Genomic DNA, 12272 nt, shown 5'->3' with positions numbered 1-12272 from the left:
ATTCCACAACAGCTTAACCACACACACGCACACATACACAATGTAGAATATACGTCGTGCACGATACAGTAACACATCGTCAGTCGCTGAGAAATTTTTGCATTAATTATGGTTATCGTGCCCAATGTCTTTCTCCCATTCAAGTAGCACCGGACACGTGAATAAAATCCTGACAATGGGCACTTAAAGGGTTAAATCTGTAAATCCTGATCTAAGAATATGACTAGTTTGTCCAATTTGTATTTAACGGACTAAGATTCTCTGCTTTTATATTTTATTACTTAGTTTTAGATTATAATAACTCTACTTTATTAATTTAATAAATCACTGAAATTTTAATATTACAAAAAAAGTAGCATGAATTGAAAAAAGACCGTGTATTTTCGAGTTATCGCGGGGAGACGCAGTCGCAAGAAAATGCGTTGACGGAAGTCGTAAATTCCCGTTACGATTGTAATGATCGACACCACGATCGATTACCGATCGTTACGATTGTAATAGATCTATCCCCTGATTTCCGTTAAAATAATAGGGGTAGTTGTTGGAGTGTAACACTGCGATTCACAGGATTATAAAATTTATTTCTCACGCTTTGTACAATCACACAACTGAGTAACGCCGTTGATTACGATACAGCTGACGAAGAAAAGGATTATTCGTAGATGAGAGAATCCGTATATATGTTGACTTTGACTGTTCGTTGGTTATGAGAACCAGTAGAGTGATCCTCCTGATGGCGTAGAAGAAATCGGAGCAGTAGGAACTGTAGGAACTCTGAGAGATGTAGGAACTCTCAGAGCCGTAGAAACTGTGAGAGCCGAAGGAACTGTCGGATCTGTAGGCACTGTGAGAGCTGAAGGAACTCTAGGAACTCTGAAGTTTGTTCTGATGTGATTACGGAGGAAAGCTCGGTATGGGTGTACCCTTTGAACGAAGAACGCGGATTCGTTGCTCACATTTTTAGTTAGGAAAGTGAGGGCAATGATCCGCGATGCCGATTGGTTATGACCAATGTTGGGAATGAAGATAGAAGGAAGAAGCCTCCTACCGGTGGTTCATGGGCGACATTGCTTATGGGAAAAACTAGTTTTTCACGCGACATAACAGACCGACTCGATGAAATGGAATGATTGTTTAAATGGTTAATTCTAAATGTATTACTAAGATAGAAATAATTTCAGGCGATCTCTTCATCAAAGCACTTTTTCGAAAATACAGAAGTAGCGTTCAAAATTATTGCTTCGAATAAAAAATCTGCCTACGTTGAAGTTTCTTCTTGCACATAAAACTTTACACATTCTTGTACGAAAAAAGATAAATTTTAATTCATATTTTAAACTCTATCTGAAGTCAAATAAACGAATGTCACTTAATATTGTCACGAAAGAAAAAATTAAATTCAGTATTATTTATTGTATCGTATATTCGTATATTGTATCGTCATTATCATTGAGTGACAATTGCAACTTTCATAGTAACGAAATCGGAGGGTATCCAATTTCTCCACTACAAAATGCTCAAACGAGATCACCTCGATATCTCTTGTTTATACTAAAATTCACTGCTTAAGATCGACTATATATACTTGTATCATACAGATATATTCGTGTAGATATTTGCCTTTTCAAATATTCTCACTCAATACTAATATACATATTTATAAATACCATGAATTTATTCTCAAATGTGTATGCTTAAATCAACTATTAAAAAACTAATTATTATAATCTCGATGTGCAAGAAGACCTATCCTAATAAATTTGAAAAAAGAATGTTACTACTTACGGGTATAAAAAATATCCGCGATCACTATGCTCGCAAAAAATTCTAAGTAATACAACCAGTCACCCGTGCCGATTCGGACCTTTCATCCTACAACATGCTTGAGTGACCGGAGCAACAGAAATGCATGCGACTCGCCATTCGTAGCGGAGAACCAGAGGACGTTACCATGGATGCTGCGCTATCCCAGCGGATATCATCAGGGAAACTAACATCAGGCAGGAGCCGTTGAAAATCCAACGGTGGAAATAGAGGTTCTGAAAAGCCTGTTATAAAACAAAACACGATGAGTGGTTGTTGATTATTTGAAAAGTTGAAGATAATGAAAAATAGAAGTTTATTAAATTCGTAACTTTCGTAATAATAAAGATTGAAATTCTAATAAACTTTGATAAATATATAAACTAAAACTTTAATATAAAAGTTTCAAATCTACACATTAAGAATTTAATGATTTCTACAATATGTTAGACGTTTGTTTTATAATGTCATGCTGAAGCATTAACACTTTTTTTATCTTAATGAAAGAACAACCTGAGAAGACCCTAACGTTCCAAATTTTCAATCAAATTCTACTTCTTAATCGATAGTATTCAAAGTGAAATATACAGAATAGACATAATCGAAGTACAATATGTGAAGATACTTACGTTCTTGGCTTCTGAGCCACCGTTCAGTCGGTCCCAAAGAAGACGAACAAGCTGAAGCTGTATCTGTAACAAAACATAAAATACAGTTAACATTGTTAATGAGTAATAACGAACATTTTGGAACATTTATAGCTTTTTAAATTACCGATCGTTTTTATTTTCTAATTAACGATAATTTAAACAGAATGTAGAAAATGAAACAAATTGAAATACAATACGTAAAAGTATTTACGTTCTTGAGCTCCCGGAGAGGCTTTATCCTCTAGGGACTCTAATGACGAAACAAATGTTCAAGTATATATATAAAGAAGAATAAAAGACTACGTTACCGCGACCGCTTAAATTATAATCGGCGAACAAAAACTTTATTACTTTCGCGTGTGATTATGTGATTGAATTTAATAAAAACTATCGTGATTTGAAAATATTGAAAAATACTTTTGCGTAGCAAACACTGACTCTACAAACCCCATTGCGTGCGGCCCCAAATATTCTCTGAAAATAGAGTTGTGTAATGGCGTACTGTGGGGGGAAGGGTGTAAAAGAAGCGAAATATCGTTTCGATATTTTTCTTCTTTTCTCTATCGAACGTTTATTTAGAAAATACTGCTATCTTCTTTACATTTAAAAAAATTATTATTAAAAGATTGGAACAAGTATGAAAAATATTAGTTGAAAATTATGAGATATTTCTCGATATCGAACAAATGTTTATGAACACCGTGAATGTAATGCAATCGTTTGCAAGAATTATACTGTGAATGTTCCTTACTAGAATATGAAATATACACTCCACCAATGCACTATAGTCGCGTGTTATAAATATTTCAAAATATTTGCGAGAATCCAAAAGTTCACAACTAAATATACTTAAAAAATACTACAGAAACGCGCGCGAAACCTTGCTTTGAAGCATTTGAGCCTACTAGCGCGCCACTTCTATTAAAAAGATATAAGCTACGAATTTGCAAGTATATGACGTTAACTGTAGCAAATTCATATAATATAGCAAAATAATTTGAATTCGATATGTGAATGTTGCCATACCTATCGAAATAAGTTAAAGCTATTTTTATTAAGATTTCTATGTTTCAAAATCTCTACACGAAGCTATCGTTAAATTATCAAGAATTTTATATCGCAAATTACATTGAAAAAGTAAAATAATTTGTTATAAATTCGTTTGAAACGAGAATGATTTCGTACATTCGATCTAGAACAATGATTTATTTAATCTTATTTACTTTCGTCTTAGTATTCCAAATAATTACGAAATTATTTATTATGAAATAAGTATCAAATATATTTTGAAGTAAATATAAATTGTATATCAAGTGTTATCCATGCTCGAATAACAAGGCAATAGAATTGTTCATACACAGCTGTCTTATGTAGTCAAAATAAATTAAACATTACCAAATTTCCATGAAAATTCATCGGATTGATCATTAATCGTCGTTGCGTCCATATATTAATATTCCAATTACTTCTATATTATCCCTGCTATCGATCAATAACCTGCACAAAAAATAACTACAAGTTAAAAAAATGTATAAAATAATTAAATGAAAACACAATCAAACTCAAATTTTATTACGGGAGCTTATGATAGAAGCTACCGGTAACAGCAACATTTAATAAATAGACGACCGAAGGAAAATTAAAACAAAAGATTTCAGAAAATCATTTAATCTCACTATCTTAATGTTCAATAAATTGTCAAATAAATGTGTATTAATTAAACGATAATAATAACGAGATGTAAACGATAGTAAAAGGTAAAACGATAGTAAATAATGAATAGTAATGAGGAAGCGACGCCACCAATAGGTTAAAATATAATACGTTACAAACCTGACGCAATACGATCCACGTTATCGATACGAGAAGAGACAACTAAATGACGCCTTAGTTTCGCAGAGCAACTACCAAAGTAGCGGAGGAAGGGGAGACCCACGAACCGGTAGCAGATACGCAGTTGAACTAAGTAAACAAAATAAATGTATATATCTGCAAAAACATTCATCTTCTACGTAGTGCTACACGAACCTTTTCAAATTTCAAACGAAGCACACATTACGCAATATTTACATATATCTACACAGTGATTACACCGATCTTTATAAACATCGTACAATAATTCGTAAACTTACTGGCAGCGTTCAGTATCAAAGACACGTCTGTCTAATTCGGACCGCGAGAAAGAAAATGAAGCTGAAGACACTGTATATACAATTTCGTGTCTTGCAAAAGGGACATACGAGTCGCTGTATTAAACTGTTTAACATTCTATTTTCGCCACACTAAACTTTGAAGGTATCGAAAGGTTATAAACTCTAACGTGACCGCAAGAAACTCCCCTTAAAAATGGGAATGCAAGAAGCCCGAACAATCAGATAATGAAAGAAAAATCGCAGCACGCTCGGAACGAACGAGATCGCGATCCCTCGAAAGAACTAACAAACCTACGCAACGTATCTCCGTGCACAAAATAACCCTAAGGTTCAGTGGAAAGCCCAGGAATTGACCGTCACTCGATTCCTGTTTCGCCATTCGAAATTTACACAAATCACGGTCGATGGCACCACCGATGATGCATCTCAGTGATCCACTGGTAATCCAGCCGTGAATCTAGCACATAGGCCTGCAACGACACAGGCTGTCTTTACAAGAAAACCGATTTTTGTGGTTTGTGATTTTGCTGTGGACACCTGCGGTCGGGAAAATCACAGTGCCTATGTAAGTCTTTTATGAACATTAACAACATGCTTTTTTATTTATGAATTATAGAGGTAAATGTTAGTGGAAACATTAATCCTCTCTACTCAGAAATTTCATAGGGTGGTTTTCGATATGCTCTTGTGGATTTCCATGAGTAAGCAAGTTTAATGTTCAATCCACAATTTCTTTTGCAAAACGTAAAGCGGTCTCTAAATATCATGTTCTTCTTTACGACTTGTACGAAGTAAGCTGCCACCTATGTGTTGTTCGATTTGTGGATCATTTTGTGCCCCGCTAATTAGGCTGACTTCTTTTCGCTCATGTAAAGAGGTTTGCTCGCATGCAGGAATATTGCGGCCGATTTTTAATTGTCAATATCTAAAAAACAAAGCCGCAAATGCAATTTTTTAAATTTGATTCTCGTTTTATTTTGGCTTCAAGAATCACTCCTTAAATTTTCTGATATCTGTAGCCAAACACTCTCTATAATATTCGTTACATTAATAATAGGAACGTTATATTTTTCATTATTTTAATTGTAAAAATACTAAATTTAATAATTTACCTCTTTTAAGTTTCTTTTAATTGAATTTAATTTTTTAATAATCCTTAATTCAATAATTTTCCCTCTCCAGTGTCACGTGCAGCTCCAAATCAAACTTCTTTGTGCAACAGCATGATCTCATGTAACGAATAATACCCGAACTGTAATCGGTAAACGAAGGAACACATACTTTATAGTTTCTCCAAGTTTGACAAAGTTATTTTCCGATGGTAGGCAGTGATTTTTCGTGGAATATTAGAGAACTGTTGTGGCTCTAAATTCTAGGGATATTCAAAAGTACAAGCATACAAAAATAACGTAAAACCATCAGATTCAAGATTCTGCGAGGCGTACTCTCGTTTCCTGTTGCAATACCAAGCTTACGGTTATGGCCTCGTTAATTCTGGAACGATCACAGGACGAAAATTATTCCACCAGCGTCCTTCATGCTCACAATGGCGCTATAGTTACGCATTTAGTTCCATACGCGGGAAAAAGTGACGACACCGATTGTCGTACGATTATTTCATAGTGAATCAAATTAATGGCTATCGTAACGCAGATAAATTGATTATAAGCGTATAATTATAATAATTTGATCATTCTTATATTTTTCTTCATACTTCATACTTATATTTTTAGTATTATGTTCGTGTTCTTGGTAGCGATTCATTTGTTATGCATACGGTAATGAAATAATTGCACACACGCACATTTGCTCCGGGAAAACTGTTTCCATATCATCAACAGAAGAATTTCTAATTGCCGCGTAATCAAAAGTCAAGGAATCGGTATCCTTGTAGTAGATGGCTTGAATAATCCACATTCAGAAACACGCTATTCTATTGTGACTTGTACGTCAGAAGTTGTACATCGAAGTTGTACAACCTACATCGAAAACAATCTCGAATGAAGAAAGAAAACTATATGGACAGGAAGAAGTTCTATAGAATGCAAATAGATTGCCTGATGTAAACCTACATTGAATTGAATTGAAAAAACACAGCTCTTTCAGTCTTCGGCGACAATGATTTTTTTAAGCAACGTGCAAACAATGACACGATAAGAAAAGGGGGCAATGGTTGATTCAAGAGTTTTCAATGAAATTTCAGCGATTTCTTGCGTCTTCCGCTTTTTTATTTTTTATTAAAGTCGCTTTGTGAGTCAGTTTCTTATGCAATGTTTTACATTCGCGATTTCGCACAGAAATCGTAAATGACGCTGCTTCCTCTCTTGTCGATTCTATCGACGATAAATAATTACTCTAATTGCATGTACTATCTTCGTATCATCAGCCTTAGATCAACGATAACAATAATTATGGTGCTATTCATGACTTACATTGTAATTTCATTTTTCTAAATGTGTGTTAAAATTCATTGAAACTTGTTAATGTGATTGAACAATTTGTTCAGGGAAGAGGATGAATAAAACAAAATGGTGAATTGAGTAAATTGCGCCGAAAGATTCAGTTTTAATTTTTCGATACTATTTAAGTTTGAACTGGTAATTGTAATAGCTCTTAATGAACATTATATCTTTTATATTTACACAACAAATAAAAATTTCTATTATTTAGGTCATTTATGCCTTTTCAATAGTAGATTTATAGCATTTGACGTTGCCTAATCGTCGTAGTTCGGGGGAATTTCCAGTACATGTTTATGTGTGAACGACAATACGCAATCACGTTAATGACTGCGTAATACAGAATTGCGAAGATGTGTCGCGTGTCCTCTATTTCCGGTTCACGCTGTTGATGCTCTTCGTAGCGAAGTTGACACAAAAAAGGTCGAAGTCGTGTAACGATCTTCTTCATTTATAAAATTCACTTTACGATTCCAAAGGTGGAATAAGGTAAAATAAAAGAACAGAGAGATCTTTCGATACTTCTCATTAACGAGACATCAACGAAAATTGAGTCGTTAAATTTTACGTCAATCTTGTATTACATTTCAATAAATTTTTATACATACACCTTCTTTTATAGGGTACTTATAAAGAGCGAGACTAACTTCTGAAATTATTATTTATCGTTTGAAAATATATCTTAATAATATATTCACTTACTATAATATATAGATCTCAATCGTTTTGTGTAAAACCAGGACATATTCTAATACCTAGGAACGGGACTTTATGTAACAAGATTGATGAATCGATGAAATAACTTCTTTTTTAGGATTAGCTTTTCAGCCATGAAAATAATCCAATTTGTCTCCAATGCAACAAACGTATCGATGTCACGTTTTAGATTCTTTGCGACGATTTTTACACCTGATTTGCTATTTTTCGATTTTCTTTTCTCGCGAAACGCGTCGTTAACCTTCACCCAGGAGTCTGACGGACCGATCGATGAAAAGAATTCAATCATTTAACCGATCGACCTTGCCATCGTCGTAGCGTTGCATTTTGAATAATTCTTGAACGTGCTCGCGTAATACCGGTAACACGTATCACTGTTTTCCCACGTTTCATCGGTTACCTTGTAATAACGCTGACAATCGCCGTTTTGTGTTATATAGCTACAATGGAATTGTCAGTTTGCGCGGAAGATGGACAAAAATTTGCATTCGTGCGTATGTTAGAAAATGTGAACATGATGAATTAAGTATAGATATAGATTTAGTGAAAGTGTACCGAAACGTAACGTGGATGTGAGGAAATATCTTACAGATTTACTTTCTTCGCCAAATTGCTTATGCAATTCCACTCTAGAAGAGTTTCTCTTACTTAATCGCTCGTATGTTTCCTTGACGTATCAAATCACACTTATTGCATTACTCGACAAGCGTAGATAGCATTATATATTATTCAATTCGACAATTATTTCAATCTTTCTTCTCGGCGTCAAATCACATGTTTACTTTGTTATTGTATTTAAATTAGGAACCTTAAGATGTCAATTAATCTCGGGATCTCCTCTTGTTGCATTAAATTACCCTCCATTTGCTTTGCAAATAAACGTGTTTTATCATCTTATGTCATACAACTTCCACGATTAACAAATGAAGAAGTAAACATGCAGTAATAAAAAAGTGATGAAATAAAAGAAGTTTCATTACATCAGAAATAATTAGAGATCTTTTTCTATATCGCGCATAATATACAAGATCCGGCCGAATAACACGTAAAAGCGATCATTTAGACGTGCCAGTCCGGAATTAGCCATGTTCAAGTATACTTGATATATTTCCAAACCCGATTTTCTCGAAGACTAAGCCGAAAATGAAAAAATGTTATTCCGCTTTTACATATTACCTGACCTGACCCTGTATACTATATTTATAAAAGGTTCTTACGAGAATTTGAATATTTTCATATGTCACTGTAAGCATTCGTAAAACATACAGTATCTTCTTTGACTTGGAAGAGGGATAATGAGCGTAAAGACCTATCAGCTACCAACAAAAAGGCTGAAGAAACGCACGGCTGCGCTTCGTAAATGTTTGCGTACTTGAACCTAGAATTGCGGTCAGTACGTGGGATTGGTGTACCCATTATCTCTCGACAGGATTAGCATTGTCAAAGTTGCTCGCTGGAAGAACACGAGGCGCGCTTTTAAAGTAAAAACCACCTGCGCGCTATGCTACACGTTATTGCCTGTGACGTGAGCTAGCTTATGGCATTGAAACCTGAATTCGCGTTCCGTGCGTGCCCTTCTACGTGTTAATTCAATTTCGACCGTGAAGACCCCGGTAATTAACTACGTGCGCGTGATACGTAATCTTGAATTCTAAGAGAGATAGTAGCAGATCTCGAAGTATAGTCTTTCTCCTAAAAGAAAGGATTGATGTAGTCATTTAGAGTCATAGAATGTATTTCTGAAAAATTTTTTTAAATATTACGTGTCATGATATCGATATAAAATGATTCAGGAGCACATTTACACACGACTCGTTATGTAGAATAACATGTATGCACGAATAACAGAGCTTCATTGGCCTAACTTACTGAACTATAGAACAAATCACATATACAAGATATCCTTATAATTATAGTACAGTCAGCGAGGAGCGAGTCTGCTTGAAAAACACAAAGCATCGTATAATAACATTTTATTCTATAGTTTCAATTTATTTTTCCATTTAATATTACATCCTTGTTGATTATAACACGATGACTGAAATACCGTATATACAGTTCCACCATCATCGTGAGACTATTCTCGTGATCCGCGACAGGGTGCGGCTGTTCGACGTTTTCTTGTCGATCGATGAGTTTAGTCGCTGTCAGGTCGATGCGTCACGCAGGTGGACGCTTTTTCCTTGATCAATGAAAACAAATGCATAACGATCGCCTTGAACAGTGTACGTAATGAATACTAATCACCCATTTTCTCCTCATTCTTTCTCACGGTTCGCAATCTTATCACTCTGCTTGCAAAATTGCAAACCGCAATTGGGATTGGAAGACAGTTAACTGAAGTAAGATATACCATATACATATACATGTATATATACCATGTCCATATACATGTATAGCGTATCCAGGAAAGAACTCTTCTTATGATATATAGCAGATTTGGGCAAATCTTCGCAGGTTACTAATGTATAATCCTAACCCAATTCTTAATAATGTCTGTTATAAGACTGAGATAGCAATTATACAATTGTGTACTGGATTATTGCTAAACATGTAAGGAACTACAATCTTTAGTGTTAATTTTAATTCATAGCTGCGTTATAATCCTTCGACGCTTCGATGAAAAGGCAGAAATGATGGAAGATCGCGATTAATCGCGAGTCGAAAACCGACTGTCGAACAATGCATATTAAACGTGCAATTTAAACCCCGCTGTTTTCCCACGGCTGCATAGCGTTATTAAAACTTGCAAAATTATGAATCACGGTTTCAATTAAAGGTTGATGCAGTGGTGACACAATGACGCTTAAGAATTCTCAGGAGGAAGCACAGGTAGTCGAAGCAGGAAACGGCATCGATGAGATTCAGAGATAATTACATAATTAGACACATTAACTGCGATGAATCATCCTGTCCAATCGAGTCATTTTTTATATTTTCGACGAATTCGTCGATGTTTCATATGTAAATCGTATTCTTTGGAATGTCGTAAAACATTCGTTTTACCCAGTTTCGAATATTCTTTAATTTAGGTTCAGACGATGAACCGTATTAGGTTAAACAAGGACTTTCGAGAATTCTATCTTGAATGGTTATTAAAAGAGCCACATAATACATAATTCTTCTCGCTCTGCTAAATGTCATCTAATATCCTACCGTAATCAATCCTCCACAAAGTCTCCATCTGTCTTCCATCCATCTCAATTTTGATCGATTGCCGCTGAACTACCTAGTTGAGCCCTTTCGTCACAAATGGATCATCTACAAAAATTAACAGATTCCCAGAAACTTTGGAAGACCTTCATTCTTTGGAAAAATTGATAAAGTGGTGAAGTTTCTCGAGTTCAAAATTGTCCTTTGAAACTAACATAAGTAGGTAATTGAAATATTGGTTTGATAGAAATGAAGAATAAATGAAAAACAGTTGCGAGATGCAAAAGAGACGCGTACTCAACTCGAAGACAATGAGGCTCATTGAAAGAGGTCGACGAGTGTCAACGTGAGAGCTTCGAACTTTCGTAATCGACCAGCACAGGTTGGCCCTCGATTCCATAACCTTCTCTCTGACCTGTTTTCGTCCGCGAACATTCCTTTATCTCCTTCGAATATCCTCATTTAATACGATTAATGTGATTCTTACCTATTCAATAGAAACAATAACTTTTTCTCATGATATCGCGATTACTTGAAAAACATAATACCATAAATGGATGTTGATACGAACTAAAAGTAATAGTAATTTTGTAGATGAGGTAAAAACGTTTTCACAGAACCGTCGTGTCATATAGAGCAAAAAACACAGTAAAAACTGGATTGTTTGACGTTGAGATTACAGCGATCAATAATCTAGTACCACAAAAAGTCACTTAGTCGTTGTGTCAAGTAGAAATAGGATTTACCATAAACATAAAGTTACATAATATATCCAGCCATATTTATATAGTACCTTGAATACTCATAGCGTTAAAGCCAGATTATAGCAAAGACTATACAGACAGTCTTTTTTATTCTTTAATAAAAACGACATCACACATCATCAATCACATTTGCGAGTTTAGCCAATTTCTCAGAGGTTAAGTCTTTTTCTTTCATCTTCTTAGCATGTCCCTTCCTCCCTCGAATCCTCCCACGCTTATTCAAGATTTGAGACGTTGTCGATGCGACGACGACACCATGGTGTACATGCGGATCCCCACTTCTCGCTACGGATGACCTCCCTATGGTCGCGTTCGAACTGCTTCGCAGGGATAAATGTACACTTGGCGTCGGCTACGAAGCTTTTAGCGACGCCAGAACGAAACGGCCGCTCGTCAACAATCGTCGTCGCGTCTCATCGTGCATCTTCCAAGACCGCGAGATTTATATGCCTGCTGCTCGATCCAAGATCGAACAGCGTCTCAACGGAGGAGCGACGCTCAATCATCGGGGGATGAAAGGTCTCGTAAGTCTCTCCCTCTTTGAGGTACGCTACGACTTCGCTTGACGATTCG

At 35.5% G+C, this 12272-nt stretch overlaps 2 protein-coding genes across 8 annotated transcripts in view; one reads left to right on the top strand and one right to left on the bottom strand.

Moving 5' to 3' along the window:
* Positions 1-4730, bottom strand: part of LOC126924275 (uncharacterized) — a 35560-nt gene extending 30830 nt beyond the window's left edge. Inside the window, exons 1-5 of one of the 3 annotated variants that reach the window (XM_050738573.1) lie at positions 4586-4730; positions 4287-4415; positions 3849-3950; positions 2433-2495; positions 1951-2048 (exon numbers count right to left, since the gene is read on the bottom strand). In XM_050738573.1, coding sequence (XP_050594530.1) covers positions 1951-2048; positions 2433-2495; positions 3849-3900 — 213 coding nt within the window. In that variant the 5' untranslated portion in view covers positions 3901-3950; positions 4287-4415; positions 4586-4730. Of the gene's footprint in view, positions 1-1950; positions 2049-2432; positions 2496-3848; positions 3951-4286; positions 4416-4481 lie in introns of all 3 variants that reach the window. The other 2 variants (XM_050738572.1, XM_050738574.1) reach the window with 2 other exon arrangements.
* A 304-nt stretch (positions 4731-5034) lies between these two features.
* Positions 5035-12272, top strand: part of LOC126924262 (angiotensin-converting enzyme) — a 56523-nt gene continuing 49285 nt past the window's right edge. For 3 of the 5 annotated variants that reach the window (XR_007713471.1, XM_050738547.1, XM_050738548.1), the window contains exon 1: positions 12026-12223. Coding sequence is in view for 2 of the 5 variants with exons in the window: in XM_050738547.1 (XP_050594504.1) it covers positions 12146-12223 (78 nt within the window). In the remaining 3 variants the exon portion in view is untranslated. Of the gene's footprint in view, positions 5172-12025; positions 12224-12272 lie in introns of those variants that run through there. The other 2 variants (XM_050738550.1, XM_050738551.1) reach the window with 2 other exon arrangements.

Source organism: Bombus affinis, chromosome 14, assembly GCF_024516045.1.
Source record: "Bombus affinis isolate iyBomAffi1 chromosome 14, iyBomAffi1.2, whole genome shotgun sequence".
Taxonomy (NCBI): domain Eukaryota; kingdom Metazoa; phylum Arthropoda; class Insecta; order Hymenoptera; family Apidae; genus Bombus; species Bombus affinis.
The sequence above is the reverse complement of the archived record's forward strand: the minus strand, read 5'-3'. Positions and strand labels throughout refer to the sequence as shown.